The sequence below is a fragment of the Saccostrea echinata genome, unplaced genomic scaffold (genome assembly GCF_033153115.1).
Source record: "Saccostrea echinata isolate AGI-Se365-2 ecotype Australia unplaced genomic scaffold, CSIRO_AGI_Sech_v1 ptg000033l, whole genome shotgun sequence".
Classification (NCBI taxonomy): Eukaryota; Metazoa; Mollusca; class Bivalvia; order Ostreida; family Ostreidae; genus Saccostrea; species Saccostrea echinata.
Genome location: NW_026889782.1, coordinates 28,391,083 through 28,417,080, shown reverse-complemented (window position 1 = coordinate 28,417,080; position 25,998 = coordinate 28,391,083). Strand labels below are relative to the sequence as shown.

The following is a 25,998-nucleotide window of genomic DNA, read 5'->3' as shown; positions in this document are numbered from 1 at the left end:
AGATCCTGAAATTTACCACTGCTCGACTTTACTGCAACAAAAAGCCTCTGTGTGTGTGCGGGGGAGGGCATATAAAGGAAAATTTACTATAGCAAAATACTATACTCAGAAAAAGTGGTGGGGGAGGCCCCCCTTGCCCAACCACCCCATCCCCCACCCCCACGCCCCGATTCCTACAGGCCAACGGTGTTAGTCCTGTCAGGTAGATGCTGCTATCGGGAGCAAAGATCTTGTGCTTTAGTGACCCTTGGAATACTTGGATTTCGATGATCAGATACCGGTATTCGTGGCTAGAAATCTTTGTAAGAGGCGCAGAATAATGCTGTGGTGCCAAGGGAATGAGTCTGTAACATCTCTCACTGGTATTTCTGCTCTTAATGTGCCCAGATCTTGGTCAAGTTGTGTTCATTAATGGAGGAGGAAAGGGGGGATTTAAACAGTTCACCGCATATGGCAAGAATGTTTTCTGATTTTTTTTTTTAAATATGTACCTGGTTCTTCCAAAAATCCATATTAAAGAAAGTGATTGAATTCGATACCAGATATAGTATGATTATATCTTTTTTTGTTTTGTTTTGTTTTGTTTTTAAAGAACAAAAGAAACCCGCTTCTGCATGTTCACTTGTTACTGTCAACGTCTTGCCTGTTCTGGTTTCAACCAAAGATATGACATTTACAAAAAATGTATCTAAGAAAATAATTTCTGTGGTTCGTTTCTTATGGTGGTCAGTGTTTAATATCATTACACAAAAATTGAACAATCTTCAAATATGAAAAAAAGCTTAAATACGTCATAGATGTGGAATCTTTCGATATTATATTTGAATTAAATTCAACAGAAAATGAAAAAAACATCCTTTTAGCCAGAATGGTTGATATTAAAAAGATGCTTGAGTTTCTCATTGACAGCATCTAGTATATATGTGATCTTTGGAGACATGGTCTTCCAACAATCTGTTGGAATTCCCATGGGTACTTATTGTGCCCCACTTTTACCACACCTGTTTTTGTATTCGTATGAAACAGAATTTATTCAATTTATTCAATAAACTTTTAAATGAAAAGGAGATGTCTCTTGCTGTGGCCTTCAACTCGACATTTAGATATATAAAACTTACAACTAAACTTTCTGTTAAACTTGATGACTTCGACTTTTCTATTGTCATCTTCCCTTATTTATGTAGCAATATACCATTTTCATCCTCATTTGAAGTTTATGTCTTCCAGCTGATTCGATACACAAGAGCACTACGTGCGATCAATTTTTTACAGGCTGGCTACTGTCAAATAAGTTGGTGATAGAAGGATATCACCAATCTCGCTCAAAGTCAACATTTTGCAAAAACAATGTTAACTTATCATTGACTGACACCTTTCATGCAAAGTGTTAGACCACCCTGAACTATCAGATTTTTTCGTTTACCCGATCGTGACAAAGAGCAAACGGCGGTTGTGATCGGTCAGCAGGGGGATGCTAACTTCTCCTTGGTACCTGATTCAACCTCTAATTTTAGAGGTCCGTGTTTCCTCTGCTTATTCTATCATATTCATATAAGGGGCGCGGCAGAGCAGGGTAAATAATAACGAACAGTAATTTTTTCGGGATGAACTGAACTGTAAAAAATAAATAAATAAATAAATAAATAAATAAATAAAAATTGTATGCAGGCAGGAAAACATATGAAAGAGGCTAGAATGTTTTAATGCTACACGTGTCCTGGACCAAAATGTTAACGTTGAAATGGTAGCACTTTTTAAGGATTGGCGTTTGTGATAAACAACTCCTTCGATATCCCTCTTATATCGCCTGCATGGACATTGCTTCTTTGCATTTTGCATTGTTTCCATACCAAAACGTTGAATTGCGTAGCCGACACGCTACAGAAGACATTTTAGGAAAAAAGTAAAATGTCTTTCTATTATAGTAATACCAGTACTTTTTTATGAAAATCTGTAGTTCTAACTGAAAGATATTTAAAGTGAGAAAAAGATTGACAGGTTTTGAATCAGGTTGTCAAGTGACCTATAACGTCAAGAAACTTCATATTGCTCCGTAAATTCTATGACTGCAAAGTAAAAATCGTTCCAATCGTTCAAATTTTCAAAATAAAGCCAAATTATAATAGTGTTTAATTACAAAACATCGCATTGTTCATATTGTTTATTTATAATAGAACCCCATTACAAATAAGCTTTCGAGTTTAAATGGGTTATCCTGGTACCATCTAGTCACAGTTATTACTGTATATTTCTAACCAGAAGTCTCTAAAGGGACTATAGCTCTACTGGTTTGCACTTATAACAAAGAAAAGTAGCACTTGGACTTGAAACTTTGCAACAGCAATAAGTAGAGTAATGATCCTTGGTTTAGTCTCTTTTTGCATCAAGATTTATTGCAATCAGACTAAAACTGTAGGAAGAGTAACGTTTTAAAAGATTTTAGCAGAAATTTTGATTTAAGTAACCATGGCAACATCATTCATCAAAATAAAAAAAAAAATGATAAAGACAATTATGTTCTCAGTGAAGTCTATTTGATGCCAAGTAACATTGAAATTAAAGCAAAACTATAGAAGGAGCAGCATTTTGAATGTATTTCACAGAAATTTGTATTTTTAGTAACCATGGCAAACTTCACTAAAATTAAAAAAAAAAAGAGAATTATGCATCTCAGTGTAGTCTACTTGTGTGCCAAGTACTTTTGAAATCAGACGAAAGCTATAGGAGGAGTAGCGTTTTAAAGGAATTTCACAGAAATTTCTATTTCAGTAACCATGGCAACAACCGATGCACCAAGTTATGTAACTTAGTGTAGTCTACTTGTGTGCCAAGTTATACTGAAATCAGACCAAAACTGTAGGAGGAGTAGCGTTTTAAAGGAATTTCAAAGAAATTTATATTTTTAGTAACCATGGCAACACCGTTCATCAAAATCAAAAACTGATGCACTAAATTATGTATCTTAGTGTCGTCTACTTGTGTGCCAAGTAATATTGAAATCAGACCAAAACTGTAGGAGGAGTAGGGTTTTGAAAAATTGTTTACAGACAGACGGACAGCTAGATGGACGGACGCCGGACACCTTACTATCGCATAAGCTCTTCTGGTCTCTCACCAATAGAGCTAAAATTAAATGGTTACCTGAATATAGTATTTATTTATAAATACATAGAGGATATTCAATGTTTTGTAGATGGATATGGAATTTATTTCACAAGCGGGACAGGATTTTTGATATTTTCACGAGTTCGAAACACGAGTGAAAATATCAAAAAATCCTGTCTCAAGAGTGAAATAAATTCCGTATCCAACTACAAAACATTGAATTTTCTGTTCATTACATTTTCTTTGATTTGATCCCTTTGCCTCTGTCTTTTCTTAACACAGTGTCATTGGCTGTGGAGTCTTAGTAAGTTGAGCAGTTGTGAGATTGAAAACATGGAAACGTGGACTTTCGCATCATATTTTGGAAGAAATTGGCAGTTTTAATCTCTATCAAGATGGTTTAGTTACAGGCCAGAAATTATATTTTACTTACTTTGATCTCCTTTCGCAATATGGCAGAATATCACTTTGGTATCCAAATACGTGTATCATTATTTCAAACTATAAATATATATATCTAATTTGTTTGATAAGTAAGTGTTTTTTTTTATGTTGTTGTCTATCGACAAGCACAGAAATATTAAATTTATATATATGAAAAAAATCAGATGATCAGATAAAACTGCTCAAGCATGTGCATGTACGAGCAATAAAGGTCCAAATTCTACATTTAAAATGTAAATGGTGGTTAAATGCAATGAAAAAGTGTGTAAATGGGTATTGATTTCAGAATGAAATATCCTGTATCGGTAAAAACTCAGTTTCTTTCCTGGTAATTCATAAAATAAGTTACAAGAAAAAAGTTTTAAAAAATAATGTAATCTAGAGTAAACCGAGTAATCACGTGATCACGATTACATGTAATGCAGTATTGTTTTGAAAAATGGCTGTAATCATTTTTTAGCTCACCTGAGCCGAAGGCTCAAGTGAGCTTTTCTGATCACATTTTGTCCGTCGTCCGTCCGTCCGTCTGTCTGTCTGTCTGTCCGTCCGTCTGTAAACTTTTCACATTTTTGACTTCTTCTCAAGAACCACTGGGCCAATTTTGACCAAACTTGGTACAAAGCATCCTTGGATAAAGGGGAATTTAAATTGTTAAAATGAAGGGCCAAGTCCCCTCACAAGGGGAGATAATCAAGAGAAGACAAAAATAAGGTGGGGTCATTAAAAAATCTTCTTCTCAAGAACCACAGGGCCAGTAAAGCTGAAACTTATATGGAAGCATCCTGGGATAGTGTAGATTCTAAATTGTAAAAATCATGACCCCCGGGGGTAGGGCGGGGCCACAATAGGAAATACAAGTTTTACATTGAAATATATAGGAAAAATCTTTAAAAATCTTCTTCTCAAGAACCACTGGGCCAGAAAAGCTGAAACTTATGTGGAAGCATCCTGGGATAGTGTAGATTCTAAATTGTAAAAATCATGACCCCCGGGGGTAGGGCGGGGCCACAATAGGGAATCAAAGTTTTACATTGAAATATATAGGAAAAATCTTTAAAAATCTTCTTCTCAAGCACCACTGGGCCAGAAAAGCTGAAACTTATGTGGAAGCATCCTGGGGTAGTGTAGATTCTAAATTGTTCAAATCATGACCCCCGGGGGTAGGGCGGGGCCACAATAGGGAATCCAAGTTTTACATTGAAATATATAGGAAAAATCTTTAAAAATCTTCTTCTCAAGAACCACTGGGCAAGAAGAGCTGAAACTTATGTGGAAGCATCCTGGGGTAGTGTAGATTCTAAATTGTTCAAATCATGACCCCCGGGGGTAGGGCGGGGCCACAATAGGAAATACAAGTTTTACATTGAAATATATAGGAAAAATCTTTAAAAATCTTCTTCTCAAGATCCACTGGGCCAGAAAAGCTGAAACTTATGTGGAAGCATCCTGGGGTAGTGTAGATTCTAAATTGTTTAAATCATGACCCCCGGGGGTAGGGCGGGGCCACAATAGGAAATACAAGTTTTACATTGAAATATATAGGAAAAATCTTTAAAAATCTTCTTCTCAAGAACCACTGGGCCAGAAAAGCTGAAACTTATGTGGAAGCATCCTGGGGTAGTGTAGATTCTAAATTGTTCAAATCATGACCCCCGGGGGTAGGGCGGGGCCACAATAGGAAATACAAGTTTTACATTGAAATATATAGGAAAAATTTTTAAAAAACTTTTTCTCAAGAACCACTGGGCCAGAAAAGCTGAAACTTATGTGGAAGCATCCTGGGGTAGTGTAGATTCTAAATTGTTCAAATCATGACCCCCGGGGGTAGGGCGGGGCCACAATAGGGAATCCAAGTTTTACATTGAAATATATATAGGAAAAATCTTTAAAAATCTTCTTCTCAAGAACCACTGGGCCAGAAAAGCTGAAACTTATGTGGAAGCATCCTGGGGTAGTGTAGATTCTAAATTGTTCAAATCATGACCCCCGGGGGTAGGGCGGGGCCACAATAGGAAATACAAGTTTTACATTGAAATATATAGGAAAAATCTTTAAAAATCTTCTTCTCAAGAACCACTGGGCCAGAAAAGCTGAAACTTATGTGGAAGCATCCTCAAGTAGTGTACACTCTAAATTGCTCAAATCATGACCCAGGGGATAGGGCGGGGCCACAATAGGGGGAATCCCAAGTTTTACATTGAAATATATAGGAAAAATCTTTAAAAATCTTCTCAAGAACCACTGGACCAGAAAAACTGAAACTTATGTGGAAGCATCCTGGGGTAGTGTAGATTCTAAATTGTTCAAATCATGGCCCCTGGGGGGAGGGTGGGGCCACAATAGGTATTACAAGGGGGGAGTCTGGTAATGAACAGCATGGCCAAAGTTACTCAGGTGAGCGATGTGGCCCATGGGCCTCTTGTTTTAAAACCCAGAGTAACTGTAATAATACGATTGATTTATTCAATGACAGGGATAGGTCAATTACTTTCAAAAGTAATCGTATATAACTACAGTTACTTTGGATTTAAAAAAAAAAGAGCAGAATATAAATGACTTTTCAAGTTGTCACACATTAATTAATCCTCCACTGTAAAATATACAAAGAGAAAAAAAAACTTCTCGATAAAATTTGGAATAAATGTAACAAATAAAATGATTATTTGTTTTGTGATTACACGACCTATTTGATGTTGTCTGTAGACTTGTTCATCCGATCAAATATTTAGCACGAGTTTGAGAAATCCTAGTTAGAATAATCTAACTGTGTCTCGGGACAAGCCCTCACCACAGTTAGAATACGTCCCATATACTTGCAATGTAGCAAATTGGAGTGGATCCACTTCAAAATGATTTTGAAGAATACAAAAGGAGTTGCATTAAAAATAACTACCAAATTAATCATAACAAACCTTTTTGAGATTGTATATGCCTTTTAACCTACAAATTAATCCATATATATACGAAAATTCAACTCATTTTCTCAACGTTTTTTCCTCGCTTCAAATTTAACGCCATGTTGACATTCGGAACTCTCTGGATTGTTCATATAAAATGCAGAGAGTTCGAGTTATCGCCCGTGTTTATTTTGCTACATTGTGAATACACGGAACGAATTCTATCGTAAAACCGGGTCCGTAGGACAATATCATTTTGACGATAGAACGTTCTATCTAGAGAAATCCGGAAATATATTTTCCTTATCGGAAACATTCTATTTCTATAGATCCTTGGCAACTTGATTTACAAATGGCGGACAGCGAGGATTATCGCTGAGATCGTTTGACAGATTTTTTTAATTGAATTGATTTGGAAAACCATTTAAAATGAAGATGAATCAACAAAACGTTTTATCCTAAATGTGCAAGTCTTGAAGATGCACGCTTTATCTATGCTTTAATGACGTAACCGCTAAAGGAGCACAACACGGGCACCTGCTAAATCTCATCAGACTCCGCCAAATCTCTGAAGATGTCGACGACAGCCACAACCCCCACTGTGGCTACTTCCGGGAAGCTGGACACGACCAAAACTCCCGACCTGATGAAATCATCACGGAGTAAAACCCCGGACAAAGAAAAGTAAGTGTTTAAAACAATTTGTCTGTTTGTGTTTTTTTCCCTTAAGCTGGTCAGTGCAATCAATTGATTTATAACGAATTCTACATATGCATACCTTCTTTATATATGCACAGTAATCATGTTCAGTGACAGTAAAGCATTTTGCAGTATCATGCATTGTAATATTTTTATTTTACCAAGCAATGAATGTATGTTTTTAAAGAATTTATTGTGTGAATAGTTTTATGATCTAGATAGTATTTTATGTGGAAAGTCACATAACGGGGACTTGTTTATGATTTAAGAATTATATTTTAATTTAATTGAAATCAGAACAGAGACTTCAATGAGGGTGACATTTTTGTTGACACCAGCAATAATGTCTGTGTCAAAAAAGCTCAAAACTAAACGAGAAAAACAATTACAAAAGTTGTAAGTACTGCACAAGTGTTATAGTAGGGGGACGGTTAATTATGTACATATGACATGCTTTTTAAAAACAATGCACCATAGATCTGTAAAATATCAAGGAGATGGTTGCATGCAGAGTATAATTATGTAATCCTAATCTGTGAGAGCACAAATGATTAGCAAAGATTAGTAAAATATACAGTAATGAAAGTTATAAATATGTATGTTTGTTGATTTGATGATGGTTCAATTGATAGATATAGTTGTTTTGTTGAGTGAGATTGCACATTTATTTTTGTGAAGATGTGATTATACACACAAGGATAAGGTGCCTGTATAGCAGAATTTGTCAGTGAAAATAAAATAAAATTGACAGTCTGCGAGTGAATTACATTTATTATTACATGAAATTTTAATGACTTAAATTCATTTAACATACATATCAAGCTAAATTATAGAGAAGTCTATTTCAGGAAAAGTTAAAAATGTTTCATTTGTTTTAAGAATTATTTTATTGATGTGAAAGAGAAGCTTGTTTATCTGAAAGTTACTGTTAACTAGTACTTGTACTCAATATTTTACGTAATTTGTTATTTTTTTCTTCCTTTTTCTAGGAAGGCTATATCTATTGATAACAAACTTGAGAACCGACTAACAATGAAGGACTTAGCCAAACTCCAGAAAGCTTTCATGGTAAGAAACTTGACAGTGTATCAAATGCTTTCTTTTTGTCAAATTTGCCAAAACTCATCATACTCTTGTTTGAATGTGTTTGTAAATATCAAATCTGCTGTAAACTTTTCAAAGTTATATGTAAAAATAAATTACTGTAAAGTGGATGAATTCCAGGTGTTAGTGAAACAAAAATGTGATGTCGTAGTGTTCCAGATTTACAGAAATTCTCTTTTTTTGTTAATGCAGAATTTTGTATCGTGATCTTGTCAAATAATTTAATTTCATCATGTGAAATCTTATTGATTCAAGTTTTTTTTTTTTTAATCCCATTTAGCAAAATTCTTTATTGGAACTTCTAGATGAGCATCCAATTTATTTGGTACATCCATTAAAAAAACAACAACAGTACTTTACTGTAGATTTCAAATTTTTATTTCACAAAACTTAAATCTTAAATTTTAATTAGTTTCAGTAGCATGGTTCGATGATGTTGATGTGCTTACAATAATTTTTAACAAAGAAAACTCAATACTGTAAAGTCACATACTTTCGTGAGGTCAAATTTTCAAGGTTTGAGGAAGAAGTAGATCTTCTTGGGGATTTGATTTTGTGGGTAAAGAAGTGCTGAAAGAAATTTTTATTACATTTCATGGAGGACATGAATTTGTGGGTCTCTTCATACCATGGAAACAGCAAAAATTAAACCTCGTGGAAATTTGTGATTTCACAGTAATGTCATTTATTATGAACATTTTTTTAATGACCAGATCGAGGCCTTGTTTTTGGTATTGGCTTATCTGTTAGTGGGAGGAATACATGCATATAATGACAATGTTTAATTTGGTTGGTTATAAAATACTGTGGTATGTGGAAGAAGGTGAGCTTTTCATATAAAAGCTACCTTTGTAGGTACGTCTCAGTCATTTTTTTTATCTGACCTAATTTACATATTAAGTCATTGCTTACAGAGAGACACACTTTCTGAAATTCTCAGAGATTTTCCTGTTATGGGGGTATGCATTTTACTTTAAATCAATGGTAATATTGGATGGAATTAAGTTGCACATGTCTCAAATAGTTTTAGGAGCACAATCACACAATTATTGATCAGGGGTTGAAATATACGGTAGCGCGAAGCCCCGGGCTAGTTATTTTAAGACTCAGGCTAGCTTATTTATATGTAACGATAGTCCATCAGACTAGCAGAACAGAAAAAAAATTCTTGTCAGTTTACTTTCGTTTTTCTATGAAGACTGGTTTCTTTTGACTGAGAACTAGTTTAATTTGTTTCTGTCACCAAAACATTTGAAACTTTAACTTGTTATGTTATCATTTTGCATTAAAAAAATGTTGGACTAGTTAGTTTGAGGTTTGGGCTAGTAATTTTTTCCTGATCAGTAGCCCCTGGGCTAGTGGGATTTCCAGGAAAATTTCAACCCCTGTTGGTGATCTGGTACAAACATAGACGAAGATAAACATGGGGTTAAAGGTGGCAGAATTTTGTTTCTTTCAATTATTATGATTTTGAGTACAGTGAGGCCTCAATCATGTCAATAGTCCCTATAATATATATAATTCATATAATATGGACACTTTATCTTCCAAATGAAATATGTGGAATCCAAAATTTATTTCTATATTTGAAAATTATAAAAGGTATGTTTCATTAAGCCGGCAAACTCTTCTTTAATGTAGATTATTTGCTAGGGAATACAAGCATCTGGATGAGCGAGTCTTGACTGTACTAATGTGTAATTATAATACATGTATGTAACTTATGAAAAAATGAGAAGCCATTAGAGGTATCAAATAGTAGGTGGAGAGCCCATTAGAGGTATCAAATAGTAGGTGGAGAGCCCATTAGAGGTATCAAATAGTAGGTGGAGAACCCATTAGAGGTATCAAATAGTAGGTGAAGAGCCCACGCAGCACTGTTAAGGCTTACTTCGAAGAAATCAACAGAATATAAACGTGCATAAATACATATCTTTTTAAAATGAATTTTAATTTTGTAAAGGTACTATATTATCTTATGACTTTAACATTCTTTGAAATAACATTGTATACCTCGCTCTGTACTGAATTTGGTTTAGTCACGTAATTTGATAGTCACGTGATAAATGCATGTAATGTGTACTGTATGTAGGTCACAAACAAATTTCAATATCGCAAGGGCATACCCTAGTTAAAATTAAAAATTAAAATAATAGATTGTTTCTACATAACTTGTAGTTTATGGAAAGTGCTGCTGCTTTAAATAGAATTCGCATTTTATTACTTTAAATTTCATGTTATCTTGCTAATGTCGAAATATGTGTGACCTTTACCAAGTATTTTATGTATTTATTAAGTTACGCTATCGATTTCAGGAAAGCAGCAGCACTTTTCAAGTTAAGGAATATGTCAATTATGTGTATTCAAAAAATGTTCAAGATCTATTAAGTGTATGCCCTTGCGAAAAGGCGATTTCATGAGGCACCTCGGCGTGAAACATGCACACCCTGACACCCTGACAAAAACACTTTAGAATTAATTCAATACATTCTCTCGATAGTTTTTAAATAATGACACTAAACAAATGTTTCAGATTTGTATTAATGGTCTACCTAAGATTTTCAAATAATATTCTGTTTAATAATAAAATGCATTTTTCACTGTGAAAAAATTACTTGATCCGCCTCTCACTGCACATAAAATGCGTCAAACTTTACCATGATGACGTCATGTCGACAAGTGCATTGCGATCAGTGACTTGTTTATATCTTGCTGTGTGGGATTTAACTAGCGACAAAAATGAATGCAGTGGTAAGTTTTCATGTAGTTCATTACTCTTATGCAGTTTAGATTCACAAATTATTTCATTTTCTGTTATTGTGAGGAATTGCTATATTTGTGTAATGTCACAGTAAACTTTTCCCGTATAAATTAGGCCCCGCCCCCTTTATGCAGCCTTAACAGAGCTGCGCATCAGAGGTATCAAATAGTAGGTGGAGAGCCCATTAGAGGTATCAAATACAATGTAGTAGGTGGTGTGGACTTTGCACAGGGACAGGGAACATTTGTCAAACTGTATATTCATATTATAAATATTTAAAAAACAATTGATATTACATTCAATATGAATTATCACATTTATGTAAAATGTTACTTAAAATCTAAGGGTTCTGAAATGTAAGGTCAAGGTAAATCTTAATGTTTACTGGCAGATTACAATATTTTATTAATAATGTTAATTATGGATTTGTGAACATTGATACATGTTTTTAGACAGAGAATATAAGACGCGCCTTAGACTGGGACCCAGTGGTTGAGGGCGGGGGATTTTTGTACCAACCGGTAAACATCTATATAAGGGCTGGAGATTAGTTATACATCTGCACAAAGGAAGTGCGGGGATGAAATTTTAGCACTTAATGGATTATTTTTGGTGTTTTTGATTATGATTATAGATTAACATAGATTTTTAGTGAAGTTTCGCAATGAATGGTGTCAAAGCATAATGGTATTTGGTTAAACAAGGAGTCTATAGATTCAGGATTTCAGAAAATGGTAAAAGGAAAGGGGGGTGTCACAATGAATTCATAATGCCTCAAACCATATTCTTTACTACTTGTGATTTTCTGAAGTTCATAAAAGACGATGTTGGATTTGAGGTGATTTTCAGGGTTATTCTGTCAATTGGATAAAGAAAACAATCCATGAATCCAGGATGGAGGTCTTCAAGCCCTCCTTACCCAAGTTTCTTGTTTGTCGGTGGGGAGGGAGGTTGGGTTGGGAGAAGGGGTTCAGACCCCTAACCCCCACAATGGATCTGCACATGCACAACTGGTGTAGGTAAATGTTACTTTGGTGGCAGCTAATTTTTTCTCTTTCTCTTTTTTTTTTTGGAAAACAAAAATATACTGCATTTTGATATTGATGAGTTTGTGATACTGGCATTCGCATATTATGATAAAAAAAACTGTTATATTCTGATAGACAGAGGGAATTATGGCTATGATAACAAGCTATCTATATACACAGACTTATTCTTTATTATGACAGACAGAGGGAGATGGCTATGATAACAAGCTGGCTCTATACAGGGACATGTTCTGTGAGGCTCTCTCTATCCTCCTTGACAAAGGGACTCGGGAGGAGTACGGAGAACTCTTTGACAAGATTGATGTGGCTAAGGAGGGGACGGTGGACTGGGACAAGTTTGCCTCACATATGCTGCTGGAGTTTTATGAGAGAGATGATCGGGTCAAGTCAACCCAAGTCCCACAGTGGAAGGACCTGAAAATGCTACAAAGGTAGGGCTTCTTTGTAGGAGTTTTATGAGAGAGATGATCGGGTCAAGTCAACCCAGGTCCCACAGTGGAAGGACCTGAAAATGCTACAAAGGTACGGCGTCATCTTAGGTGTCCTATATAAATAATCAGTAATTTCTCTGTATGCCATATCATTATATTTACATTTTCAATAAATTTCCCCTATGATTCTTTACAAAATAGAATACAGTTCATTTTCTCATGAACTACCATGGATGGGAATGAATATCTCCATTGTTACATCATAATACCTTACTCGACGTCAAAACTATAGTGCAAACTGTTTTGCTTTAAAAATGACAGTTGAATGGCGTTACTTATCTCTAATCATCAGAAAAACAATGTAAATATAAGAAATGAATTTAATTTTTGAAAATTCATGAGGTACATGAACTACAACGCTTCACGCCGGCATATTTATCATGAAGCGCTAACGCGCTTCATGAAATATGCCGGCGTGAAGCGTCGTAGTTCATGTCCTCATGAATCTTCAAAAATTAAATTCATTTCTTAAATATACACTGTGTATTGTAAGGCTGGAAGAAATTAATTCTACATTTATCATCACCTGAAAACTTCAAAACCTACGAGGAAAGAAAGCAAACCAAAATAAAAACTTAAAAAATACCAGTTTCTGTTTTTTCAAAGTGCCAATTTCTACAAAACCTAAGTGTTTCGGTGACGTTAAACACAGAATTAACTTTAGACAGCCTTATATAGGTATTCAGCACTTGTGTCTCCACACTTCAATGTTGAGCAAGACAGCACTCTCTACAAATATCAAGAACACTTACATCATTATATATCTATGATTTTTTTTCTGGTTTTAGTCCCCACAAGGATATCGTACAGAGAGTGCAGTATCTAAAGAGTAGCAACAGATATGTCTCCATTAGCAAGGTCAGTTGTCATTCAGATCTACACCTCACTCTACTTGTATCACAGAAGTATACACAATAACGTCTGGCAAGATGAAATAGAAGTATACACAATAACGTCTGGCAAGGTGAAATAGAAGTATACACAATAATGTCTTGCAAGGTGAAAGGACTCTCTTAGGTCTAAAAATTAGTTGAGTTGAGTTTTTTCAAATTGTGGGGGTATTTATTTAGTTCTTCAACGTGTAAGCATGATGTAGAGTAGGAGGAACTGTAAATAACCCTTGTACATGTATTTGATTAATTGCTGGTAAGCAATGTAAATGATCATTGTTACTGATTGTTTGACATGAAGGTACTGTAAATATACCTTGTTTCTAATTGGTTGCCAGGAAGGTACTATAAATAATCCTTATTTTTGATTGGTTGACATGAAGATAATATAAATATTCCTTGTTTTTGATTGGTTGAAAGGAGGGATACTGTAAATAATGATTGTTTCTGATTGGTTGGCAGTAGGATATTGTAAATAATCCCTGTTTTCTGATTGGTTGACAGGAGGGTACTGTAGGTATATGGGGCCCGGATCTGAAGTTGTCCCGATCATTTCGGATTGCCACAGACTCATGTAAAGCCAGGGATCTCTGGGTGACTCATTTTGTAGCTCTACAGAACATCAATAAAATTGCCGTGGCCTTCACCTCAAAGGAGATTGGTAAATTAATAGAAATACTGTTAATTGTTTTAAAACACCAGAATACTGTGACACTGCCTTAATTTAAATTACTGGCAGTCCAGTCACTTTATTTTATTGGGTCAAACTTGTACTAGAGGGGATTTCTAAGGTCACAAATGTTGAAATCCATATAGTACGTATATCTTAAGAGTACCTATGTTAATATTCACAGTTCTATATGTTCATCATAACATTAGGGTCTTTTTTTAATCATTATTTTCACTTATACATAGTTCAAAGTGTTTAACAGCTACACAGTTATATGATACCTGAAAACCTCTCTCTAACAGAAGAAAACATGTTTTGTATTTTACCACTATATATTACATATGTAATATTTTACTGCTATTTATTGCATATGCTATATTTTACAGCTATTTTGACATGTATTTACAGCTATTTATTACACATGTAATATTTTACAGCTATTTATGACATGTATTTACCACTATTTATTACATATGTAATATTTTACTGCTATTTATGACATATATTTACAGCTATTTATTACATATGTAATATTTTACAGCTATATATGACATATATTTACCACTATTTATTACATATGTAATATTTTACAGCTATTTATGACCTGTATCTACCACTATTTATTACTATGTAATATTTTACAGCTATTTATGACATGTATTTACAGCTATTTATTACATATGTTATATTTAAATTTACAGCTATTTATGACATGGGGAACAAGCTAGAATTTAACTGCCAGTACAAGGTACAGGGCATGGAGTTCACTCCCCTTTGTCTGGACTACTGGTAAGAGTTCTATCCCTTTGTTTGGTATTGAAGTAGCTTTCCATGTTTGCCAGCATGTATGTATACCCTCATGATCCCCAAAACCTGGAATAATTTCTTAAATATTTTTTAAGGTACAACCCTAAGGATGCCAATGAAGCGATTCTGTGTTGGGGTGACGTCGGTGGTTATGTCAACTGTCTGTTCTTTAACTCGGCAAATATCGCTCTGTTTGAACGACCGCCAGCACCAGCCGGGGAAAAACAAGGTAATGTAGGGAAAAATCGTACAGCTATCAACCATGTGGAAATGGTCACTATATTGAATAAAAAGTAGGTGTCCATAGAAATTAAAAATAGATAGTAAAAGTTGAAAATGCACAAGGTTAGTTCAGAATTGGTTAGAAGGAGAAATTCACACTAGAGTACAATTCTTAATTTTATTTGGAATATGGTAGAGCATCCTTAAAGGAAAATGGAATGAGTTTTGCTACTGAGAAATTGAGGGCTATTTGAATTCAGGAAAGTCTTCAATAATTACACAATCTCTCATTGCACAGACCTGTTCAAAGGTTTAAGTTGACCCATTATGGTTAGATCCTTTGAATCAGACCATGAATTTATGCATGAACATTTTTATTTATTAACAGCATGTATTTTTGTTCATAGCATTGATTTCAAGATTTGCTTATCTTGTATTATGTGGGCTTAAAGCTATCATGCATGTATAAATTCTTTATTTTAAACCCATATAATTTGTGTATAAAGAAAATTTATAGGTCTACATGAGAAATATTTGACTCCTAATAAGTTAGATTTAAAAGATTGTGAAAACAGAACTTCTCAAAGAGGAAAATAAGAATAACTCATAAAATTGCTACATGTGAGTATAAAAGGACCAGAGGAAAATTATTCTAAAAGAAACCACAGTGGATATTGAATTCCCAGATGTCACCTAGGGTTTTGTGCCAATTTTTTTTTTAAAATACCAGTTAAACAGATGAATGGTAGAGATTTTCTGGTCTGAAAAGTTGGTTTCCTTGAGACGTTAGTTAACCTTCCTCCGGGAAGAAAATATAAAGGGGGGTAATCTATCAAACAAAATTGAGTGTACCAAATAATGATTTGTTAAAAAACCACTCTGGCATCCTAGTACATGTATTACGAGGCTTACTCTGATTAAAATCAACAGATATATACACTAGTATAAAAATAATTCAACACATTGAGTGGAACTTTATTATGACAGATTTGGAGTTTATGCTAAGAAAGATGTTTGGTAGGTTACATAATGCTGTGATTTTTCTCAGGATTTCAATTATTATAAGGAATCCCTTACTATATATGGAGCTTTTAAGGAGAAAATTGTTGTAGTAGATTTATCAGATTTGATGGTGAACATAATATGGAGCTTTTTAAAAAGGAAAACGGAGCATTTTTTCTTTCTCAGTATTATATTTTTCAAAAGGTGCTTACTTGTACTGAAATAATTACATTCTTTTATCTTTTTAATATGGAATGATAATGATGACTCATTTCTATAAACAGCAAACACAAGATTTTAATTTGTTGTGTAAAATGCAACAAAGAAGTTAATAGCTATTTTATGTCCTTTTCCATATCCCCCCTGCCATGTTTTGCTTTTCTTAATTACAATCTCTGCAACGATACAGCACCAGCATCCATAAAAAAAATTAGAAAAATTTGATTGGTTTACAAAAGGTCTTATCTGTTACAGACTTTTTAATTAAAACTAAATCTCCAAAAGATCATTCATGACACACCCATAGATTTAGATTTAGAGCCTTGTTTTTTGCATACCTCCACAAGCTTTCTTTGCTTTGCTTTAGATCTTATCATTTATTCTGTGCATTGTGTATGTACCAGCACACATAGTAGGAGGCCAGTCATTGCTTTGTGTACCATTTGTTGGTCTGTCTGTCCATGTGGATACATGTAATTTGTACTGTAATTGTTATGTAATTGTTATGTAATTGCACAATGTTTTGTATCAGTGTTTCTGTGTAATGTGGTGTTTATAGGAAATACAAAGTAGCTTTTGTTAAGGAATGCAGGCTTTGATCAAGATTTTCAAACCCGACCTTAAAATAAGATATTTTAAATGTAGAAGAACAAGTTCTTTAGAATTTTACAAATAAAAGCAAAATGGATGGGTGGGTGGGGTAAAATTAATCAAAGTTGTGTTCCTCAATCTAGTTCTCTGACAATTTTCAGAAAATGAGTAGCTCTATATAAATTATTATTAATGAACTGTAAATAATGCAGATTATCAGTCATGAACCTGTAATTAATTCAATTTCTTCTTTATAAATTGTCAACACAGTGGGTAAGATAATATTGCGTGAAAATTTCACCGAGATGTCAACACGTGTGAAATCCGCAGAATTCTTTCAGATCACTGCATTCTGCTTACAGAGTAGAAAATGCTATAGATTTTTACTTCAATTTTTATTTTTCAACCTTTTTTTATATGATTCATTTGCACAAGTGATATCATAGCAGTTGTTCATGGAGTTATCCCCCCATTTCTTATTTTATTATTTCATTATCACACATTCCTTGTAATAATGTGTCAATATACAGTATTGTTGTAATAATAAGGACATTGCCTAATTCATAATTTCTGTTCTTAATTTTACAATCATATCATAATGATCTCCATGGACACCAGCTCTGAATTAATTCATTTCTGTATCACTGATTTTGATTGGTCTCTAATTTCATGCAAATTAATCAATATTATGCTTTATTTTGTTGGCTGTGTGCGAACTCTGACCTTTAACCTTTGCACTATCTACACTCAGTCTGGGAAGGTGAGTAATTTTTTTTAAGGTTTTGTTTCCTCCTTGTTCTTTTTTTTTATTTTAAAAGTAATTTTAGTGTGTGTTGTTTTAATACATGTTACTTAAAGATAGAAATGACTGATTTTTCTTAATACAACTACTGAAATTTAGAGTCAGATTAGTAGAGAATAGTGTAATTGATTTGAATTAGTTTTGACTTTTTGGTTCTATTTTTATGTTATATTTTAAGTATTTCATGTTCAATTTCCCATTGATGACTTCAGAAGTGATGTTCATAATTTTCTTCTGTTTATCCCCCAATTGTCTCCCAAAAACTAAACCCTGCATCCAATTTCTCTGAATCCAAAGCTAGCACCTGCACCTTATTCTAGATTCTCTTGAACCCTCCCAATTCCTTCATACAAGTCCATTAGTTCTGCCATACCTGTGTTCATTCCATAATTCCCTGACCATATTCTGAAATCATGCAACTCTTCACACAAATCATCTTAAGTGAACCTGTAATTAATTCAGATTTTCCAAGGTTATGATTCCTTCTCTGATAAATACATGTATATCATATTTAATGAATTTTTATGTATCTTTATAATTGAAATGTGGTTAATAATGGTTAAAAAAAACATTAAAGAAAAAAGTAAAGAATACTGAAAAATATGTTGAAGTCCTGGTTCAGGAGTTGGACTTTCTGCTCTTTTATAATAGAAGCAAAATTTATATGTAAAAAATGGAGCCTTTTGAGAATCGTTGAAAAACACAAAAATGGATGCATTCATGGACAAGTGAAGAATGATACAATATGATAAATCTGAGAGTGTTGTTCCACTTGTCATAAAAGCCCAAGTTGTAGGGATTAGGTTAGTTCATTTTCAATTTAAAATGTACATAGATTTTAATTACTCTTCTTTTAATATGTGAGAGAGAGCAACAAGCATACTTTTTAAATCTAAATATGATTGTTACTTGTTGAGAGGTGCTATGGTTTTTTTTTATAATAATATTGTGTAGATTTTTTTTTTGATATATGACAGATAACTTTAGAATTAAAAACTTTTTTCTTATTTGTTAATGGTGGAGGGGACCTTTCCTAATTCACTTTCAAAGAATTATTCTGTTTCTTATTATCTAAACTGAAAATTCTTTAATTTTTTAATGTATAAAATTTATATATTGATATAAAATATACTCGTTCTAAAAACTGTATAATTTTTAATATCAGCTTTGAATTAATACAAAAGACAACCATAATAAAAAGACTTCAGAGTCCAAATTCTGAAAAGGTTCTCCACATTCAAGGTAATTTTGTTGTTTTTCAGAGCCATGCTTGAATGTAAATCTCCAGGATGTTGGAAATGAGACGCTGTTCAAAAATGAAACGTACACGCGACACGAGGCCCACAGAAAGGAATGGGTGAGACAAGGTAGGTACAGGGATTGACATTGAAAACTTGTAGTACTTTGATTTCAGTGAGTAGGACAAGGTTGGTACATGAATTGACATTGAATCCTCATAGTACTTTGATTTTAGTGGCTAATACAGATTGACATTGAATACTTGCGATACTTTGATTGCAAGAATCTAAACTGTTTTATTTTGTTTAATTGAGTGACATTCACCTATATTTTGACAGATAATCTCATGACTGTTTATCGCACATTAATTTGACGATTTCATGTTTATTTTATATTTATTTTGGCTGTTCTATATTAATATGTCTAATTTATTTCTTACTATTCTCTATTTCTGCATAGGGAAGTATGCCCATTATTTTGACTTCACCATATTGTCTATTTTGCATTTGTCCACACTGAAGTATGCCCATTATTTTGACTATTCTGTGATTGTCCACAATAAAGTATGCCCATTATTTTGACAATTCTGTGTTTGTCCACAGTAAAGTATGCCCATTATTTTGACATTACTATATTGTCTAAAGTAAAGTATGTCCATTATTTTGACTATTTTGTAAATGTCCACAATGAAGTATGCCCATTATTTTGACTATTTTGTATTTGTATTTGTCCACAGTAAAGTATGCCCATTATTTTGACTATTCTTTGTCCACAGTGAAGTATGCCCATTATTTTGACTATTTTGTGTTTGTCCACAGTGAAATATGCCGATCATTTTGTCTATTCTTTGTCCACAGTGAAGTATGCCCATTATTTGGAGTGTTTCATTAGTTGCTCCACCACCAGTACAAACTCTATGGTGATTGGCTGGATGGAGAAAAAGACTGGATCTGTCACCAAGTAAGATCAGCTGTAAACACATTCTTTTCTGTCAAACTTCCATTACAATTATGAACTTTCAGTTCTAAAAACATTATCTTTTCTGTCGAATTTGCAATAAAATTATAAACTTTCCTTGGTGTACTACAGTAAACATCTTTTATAACGTATCTCAGGGGACTGTGATAAATCCTACGTTCCGGTGTACGTTATAAACGGTGACCGGAAGTACACAGTACACCTTTACCGTAAGCACTTTCCAAACCGCTAGTGTCTTATTGATATTTTAAAGTATGTATAGTACGTAAATAAATGATTTACGGGTATACTTAAGTGCTGTACAATCTTGATGATCGTCAGATCATATAAAAAGTCCGTAATGTTTGTCTGTTTGGCCTGACGACATTTATTTACAAAATTCTCCAGAGTTGCCAGAGTCGTGAAAACTTCGGACTTATGCCCTTTGATCGTCTGGGTAGATGGTATGCACGTGTCAGGCATGACCTCGTCGCCCTCGCTGTCTACTGATATTGAATCAATGTATTTTTCTTTCACAAGTTTAATTATATCATTTTCGGTTATATTGCTATTTACTGACTCAAAGATGAATTTTTATTCAAACAATTTTGAGTACATCTACTCGATGAACTTTATTCAAACAATTTATTATAAATATATACATCTACCTGAAACAACAAAGAAACCTCGTTAGAAAAACACCCATACGGAGAAGCTATAAAGTCAACAAACCGTGACTAATCCGCAGTCATTGCTCTGAAAAGGTGTGAAACCATGTGTCAGAATACGTTATAAGAGGTGTAATTATGTAACGGGACCAAATTTCTAATACTTTATAAGCGATACTACGTTATATACAAATACGTTGTAAGCGGTGTTTTTTCCAATGAAATATATAGACACGTTGCCGGGACTACGGAATGGCTACTTTACATCCGGAGATACTTTATAACCAAGTACGTTATAAAAGAATTTTACTGTATTAGGTAAATTGTACAAATTCTAGTATTGGATTAGTAATGGAGTAGTTTTTTTTCTGGTTTAGTCCACCCTTTCTCATATTTTTGATTGATTTTAAAGTGAAAATTATGTACTGCTTTTTAAAATAATTTTAAACTCTTTACTCCATTTCAATATTTGGCGGTAAATTTGTTTGAATGATTTAAAAGTCTGTAACCTTCAGTGCCAGTGATCATTTTACTGAGTAGTTTTTCCTGTGACATAATGTGAATTTAATTAGGACTCCAGACTCTTTAGTCTCCAAAGAAAGGATAGAATTTCTTTAGGAATTCAGAATACGGTTTCTATTTTTGCAGGGACCAAGGAACAACCAAGAAGATTCAGAGAATGTAAGTTACATGTTCTACTTTTAATAAAAAAAAATATCAGAGCCAGAGAAATTCAATTATCTTACCATCTGAGTAGGGGACTTTTCATTTGTTGTTAAAATTTATATTAAAGACCTTTTTAGCTCACCTGAGCTGAAAGCTCAAGTGAGCTTTTCTGATCACCCCTTGTCCATCCGTCTGTCCGTCCGTCCGTCTGTAAACTTTTCACATTTTCAACTTCTTCTCGAGAACCACTGGGCCAATTTTAACCAAACTTGGTACAAAGTACTCTTGGGTGAAGGGGAGTTTAAATTGTTAAAGTAAAGGGCCAAGTCCCCTTACAAGAGGAGATAATCAGGAAAAGACAAAAATAGGGTGGGGTCATTAAAAAATCTTCTTCTCAAGAACCACTGGGCCAGAAAAGCTGAAACTTATGTGGAAGCATCCTGGGATAGTGTAGATTCTAAATTGTTCAAATCATGACCCCCAGTGGTAGGGCGGGGCCACAATAGGGAATCCAAGTTTTACATTGAAATATATAGGAAAAATCTTTAAAAATCTTCTTCTCAAGAACCACTGAGCCAGAAAAGCTGAAACTTATGTGGAAGCATCCTGGGATAGTGTAGATTCTAAATTGTTAAAATCAAGACCCCCGGGGGTAGGGCGGGGCCACAATAGGGAATCCAAGTTTTACATTGAAATATATAGGAAAAATCTTTAAAAATCTTCTTCTCAAGAACCACTGAGCCAGAAAAGCTGAAACTTATGTGGAAGCATCCTGGGATAGTGTAGATTCTAATTTGTTAAAATCATGACCCCCGGTGGTAGGGCGGGGCCACAATAGGGAATACAATTTTTACATTGAAATATATAGGAAGAATCTTTAAAAATCTTCTTCTCAAGAAACACTGAGCCAGAAAAGCTGAAACTTATGTGGAAGCATCCTGGGGTAGTATAGATTCTAAATTGTTCAAATCATGACCCCCGGTGGTAGGGCGGGGCCACAATAGGGAATACAAGTTTTACATTGAAATATATAGGAAGAATCTTTAAAAATCTTCTTCTCAAGAAACACTGAGCCAGAAAAGCTGAAACTTATGTGGAAGCATCCTGGGGTAGTGTAGATTCTAAACTGTTCAAATCATGACCCCCGGGGTAGGGCGGGGCCACAATAGGGAAACATTGAAATATATAGGAAAAATCTTTAAAAATCTCAAGAACCACTGGACCAGAAAAACTGAAATTTATGTGGAAGCATCCTGGGGTAGTGTAGATTCTAAATTGTTCAAATTATGGCCCCCGGGGGTAGGGCGGGGCCACAATAGGTATTACAAGGGGGAAGTCCGGTAATGAACAGCATGGCCAAAGTTACTCAGGTGAGCGATGTGGCCTATGTTTTCACATTTTGTTGAAACTTATTTCTATATATTTTTAGATCCAGCTTCAACATTTCTCAGGGAGTGAGCACTTTTGACTACAACCAGCATTTAAACATTATTGGTGAGTTGTAGATCTCAGATACACCTCAATTTCTGAAGGCAGGGGAAGGAAGGGGGGGGGGTCTAAGAAAAGCTTTGGTTGACTCAGACATCCTAAGAAAGGATCTCCTCTAGACTAACTAAGCCAGATAAAATTGTTCCTGTTTAAACAGATTATGATAAAATGGAGCATTCTCAGGTCTAAATGTTACCAGTGGATTTTTTACATGATTGGTTCAAACAGCTTATAACCAGTGAACCATTTCATTCACTAAATTGTCCATTTACTATAAAATCATTTGAATTCACGGGAGTTAATGTTTGTGGGCAATCCAAATTTTACTGGTTTGTGGGGATGTAAATTGTAGGGAACTCATATTTTCATTGATAAAGATATCATTCATGGAGATATAAATTGGTGGGTGTGACTCGTGAAATCCACACACTCATCCCCTACGTTGATGATTACACAGTATTTAAGGAATAACTGTCTAATTTTTTGGATTCATGATGTGATCAATTGAGTGGCTTGCGTGATAATTTGCATAAACGCCGAAGGCGTTTATGCATAAAATTATCACGCAAGCCAATCGATTGATCATCGTCATGAATCCAAAAAATCTGACAGTTATTCCTTATATTTACATGCTCCTGATTCTGCAAATTCACGTGCTACAAGCCCCGCTTCTGTCTCTGTTTGTCCTGCCCCGCACGTGATTTTTTTTAACCGTGCCTATTGATGAACTAGTAGATTTATGTAGAAATAAAGTATTTTTACAATTTGTAATTTTATCTCGGACAAAGACATTGGAAATGTAAATATTTTATTATCAAAATCAAAACTTCATTTATAGTTTTGTAGATTTTTAGATACTGTAGAATCATCTTTGTTTGTTGGGGACCAATGTTCATGGATTTCGTGGGTCACCCTTGCCAATGAATGTACATACCCAGGAACAATTATTTTATTCATTTAATCTTCTGTTAGTTACCCACAAACTACTTCCCCTTGATACAATAAAAATTTGGTTGCCCACGATCAACGACTTCCATGAATTAAAATAATTCCACTATGATTTGTGCTATGTGTTGATTATTTTAACTGTGCTCCATATTTATCCTCAGCCACGGCCGGCGTGAACCACCACGTATGTCTGTGGAACCCCCACATCGTGTCTAAACCTAACGGTGTCCTCCGAGGTCACATGGCCAGTGTCATACAAGTCCAGTTCATCAAGAGTCGCGGTCAGCTGATCAGCTTCTCTAAGGATAAAGTACTCAGGATCTGGGACGTACAGCTACAAGTGTGTATACAGAGACTGGCCGGGATGTTCCCCAAGGGACCAGAAGGTAGATAATCATTAGAAGTGTTGTTTTATATCAGTTCAAGATTATTCAACTTAATTAATATGATTCCATTTTTTTTTTTAAGCAATTCATGAATTCGTTTAATACGTAGATTCAGTAATGTTTGAGTGAATATGATTCTACTTTTTCATCATCCCTTTCCTTAATTTTACAGATTTCTTTAAACTGCATGTCCTTTGTTTTTTTAATCGCGTTATGTTGTTATTTGAAAGATGTTAATTTTACTCTAAAATGATTACCATGCTTGATTGACAGTTGTGAGCACACTGTTTTTTGACGAGGAGAAGGATCGTTCAGGCATGGAAAGAAACAAGATGTTAATTACGTTTAATTACCAGATTACGCTGATGGAGATGAAGACTGAAAATCGAGACAAAATCATGTCTCACGAGAAACCGGTCACATCAGCTATTTATAACTCTGTTTACAATCAGGTGAGTTATATAATTGTATCATGGAAAGGAGGAATGAGTTAACATACATTGAAAATTCATAAATACATATATAATGAAAAACATATGACTGGACCGGGAATAGAACCCAGATTGCTGCATTACTAGTCAGGTGCTATAACCACTAAGCTGTCCAGGCCGATGTCCTCAGTCCAGCCTAAATTACTCGATTATAACCCTTTGTAGACTCAGATCAGCAGTTATGGATGGCAATACATAAAAAAAGCATTTGTCAAGTAGCTCCTAGTTTGTCACACTGAAGATCAAGGTCAATAGGTGTGGTGAATTGTGTCACATTCTTTAACATTCCTTGTATGTTTTTTTATTGTAGGTGATCAGTGTTTGCCAGGCTGGCACCATGATTGTGTGGATGATTGACACAGGTCAAAAGGTCAAACAGTTTAACAATACTCACTCTAATGCCGAGGTCACATGTCTGGCCCAGGATCCCACGGAAACCAAACTGTTCACAGGAAGTACCGACGGAACTGTCAAGGTAAGGAGTCAAGGTCACAAATCTTTATACTACAGAATTTTATTTCTTTTGCAAGAGAGCAATTTTTTGATTCTGCTACGGTATAAGACTTAGTAGAAAATGTAGCAAGGATTCAATTTTGGCATTTTTAGCAAGGATGTTCGGATCGCTAAAATTGAATATCGCTAACAATTCATTCTGCATTGGAAGGTATCATTGTCTTTCTAGGCATCATTAAATCACTAAAACTACTTCTTGCTAAAATGTAATGCTTATCTTTAAGGAAAAATCACTAAATTTGTGTCTCGCTAAAAAATCCACTTAATATATGGTAGTATATTTTGTATGGTAAGGGGCTTATTGTACACTCATTAAATACAGTATGTTTATTTTCATGTCATCAGGTGTGGGATTTTAATGGACACTGCTTCCACACTCTGGAGTGTGCTGGGGGACAGCCAGCTGATATAGGACAGATCCTTAATCTAAAGAGAAGTGTGGTGGTCGTAGGATGGACCAAGTAAGTAAATGGATGGGTGGATTTTGGATCTTATACAATACAGGGGTGGGGGAACAGATCCTTAATCTAAAGAGAAGTGTGGTGGTGGTAGGATGGACCAAGTAAGTAAATGGAGGGGTGGATCTAGGATCTAATACAATACAATGGTGGGGACAGATTTTTTAATCTAAAGAGAAGTGTAGTGGTTGTAGGCTGGACCAAGTAAGTAAATAGAAGGGTGGATCTAGGATCTCATACAATATAGGGGGGGGGGCAGATCCTTAATCTGAAGAGGTGTAGTGGTGGTAGGTTTGATCAAGTAAGTAAATGGAGAGGTGGATCTAGGATCTAATACAATACAATGGTGGGGACAGATTTTAATCTGAAGAGAAGTGTAGTGTTGGTAGGCTGAACCAAGTAAGTAAATAGAGGGGTGGATCTAGGATCTA

The 25,998-nt window shown here is 34.6% G+C and overlaps 1 protein-coding gene across 1 annotated transcript in view; it reads left to right on the top strand.

The window, feature by feature from the left end:
- The first annotated feature begins 6,865 nt into the window (after positions 1-6,865).
- LOC133199063 (WD repeat-containing protein 49-like) overlaps positions 6,866-25,998 on the top strand; it is a 30,283-nt gene continuing 11,150 nt past the window's right edge. Inside the window, exons 1-16 of the mRNA XM_061334946.1 lie at positions 6,866-7,130; positions 7,443-7,541; positions 8,135-8,213; positions 12,240-12,490; positions 13,339-13,408; positions 13,945-14,101; positions 14,812-14,899; positions 15,013-15,146; positions 19,016-19,120; positions 19,850-19,952; positions 21,266-21,298; positions 22,713-22,777; positions 23,881-24,105; positions 24,379-24,557; positions 24,907-25,071; positions 25,455-25,570. Coding sequence (XP_061190930.1) covers positions 7,021-7,130; positions 7,443-7,541; positions 8,135-8,213; positions 12,240-12,490; positions 13,339-13,408; positions 13,945-14,101; positions 14,812-14,899; positions 15,013-15,146; positions 19,016-19,120; positions 19,850-19,952; positions 21,266-21,298; positions 22,713-22,777; positions 23,881-24,105; positions 24,379-24,557; positions 24,907-25,071; positions 25,455-25,570 — 1,979 coding nt within the window. The 5' untranslated portion in view covers positions 6,866-7,020. The remainder of the gene's footprint in view (positions 7,131-7,442; positions 7,542-8,134; positions 8,214-12,239; positions 12,491-13,338; positions 13,409-13,944; positions 14,102-14,811; positions 14,900-15,012; positions 15,147-19,015; positions 19,121-19,849; positions 19,953-21,265; positions 21,299-22,712; positions 22,778-23,880; positions 24,106-24,378; positions 24,558-24,906; positions 25,072-25,454; positions 25,571-25,998) is intronic.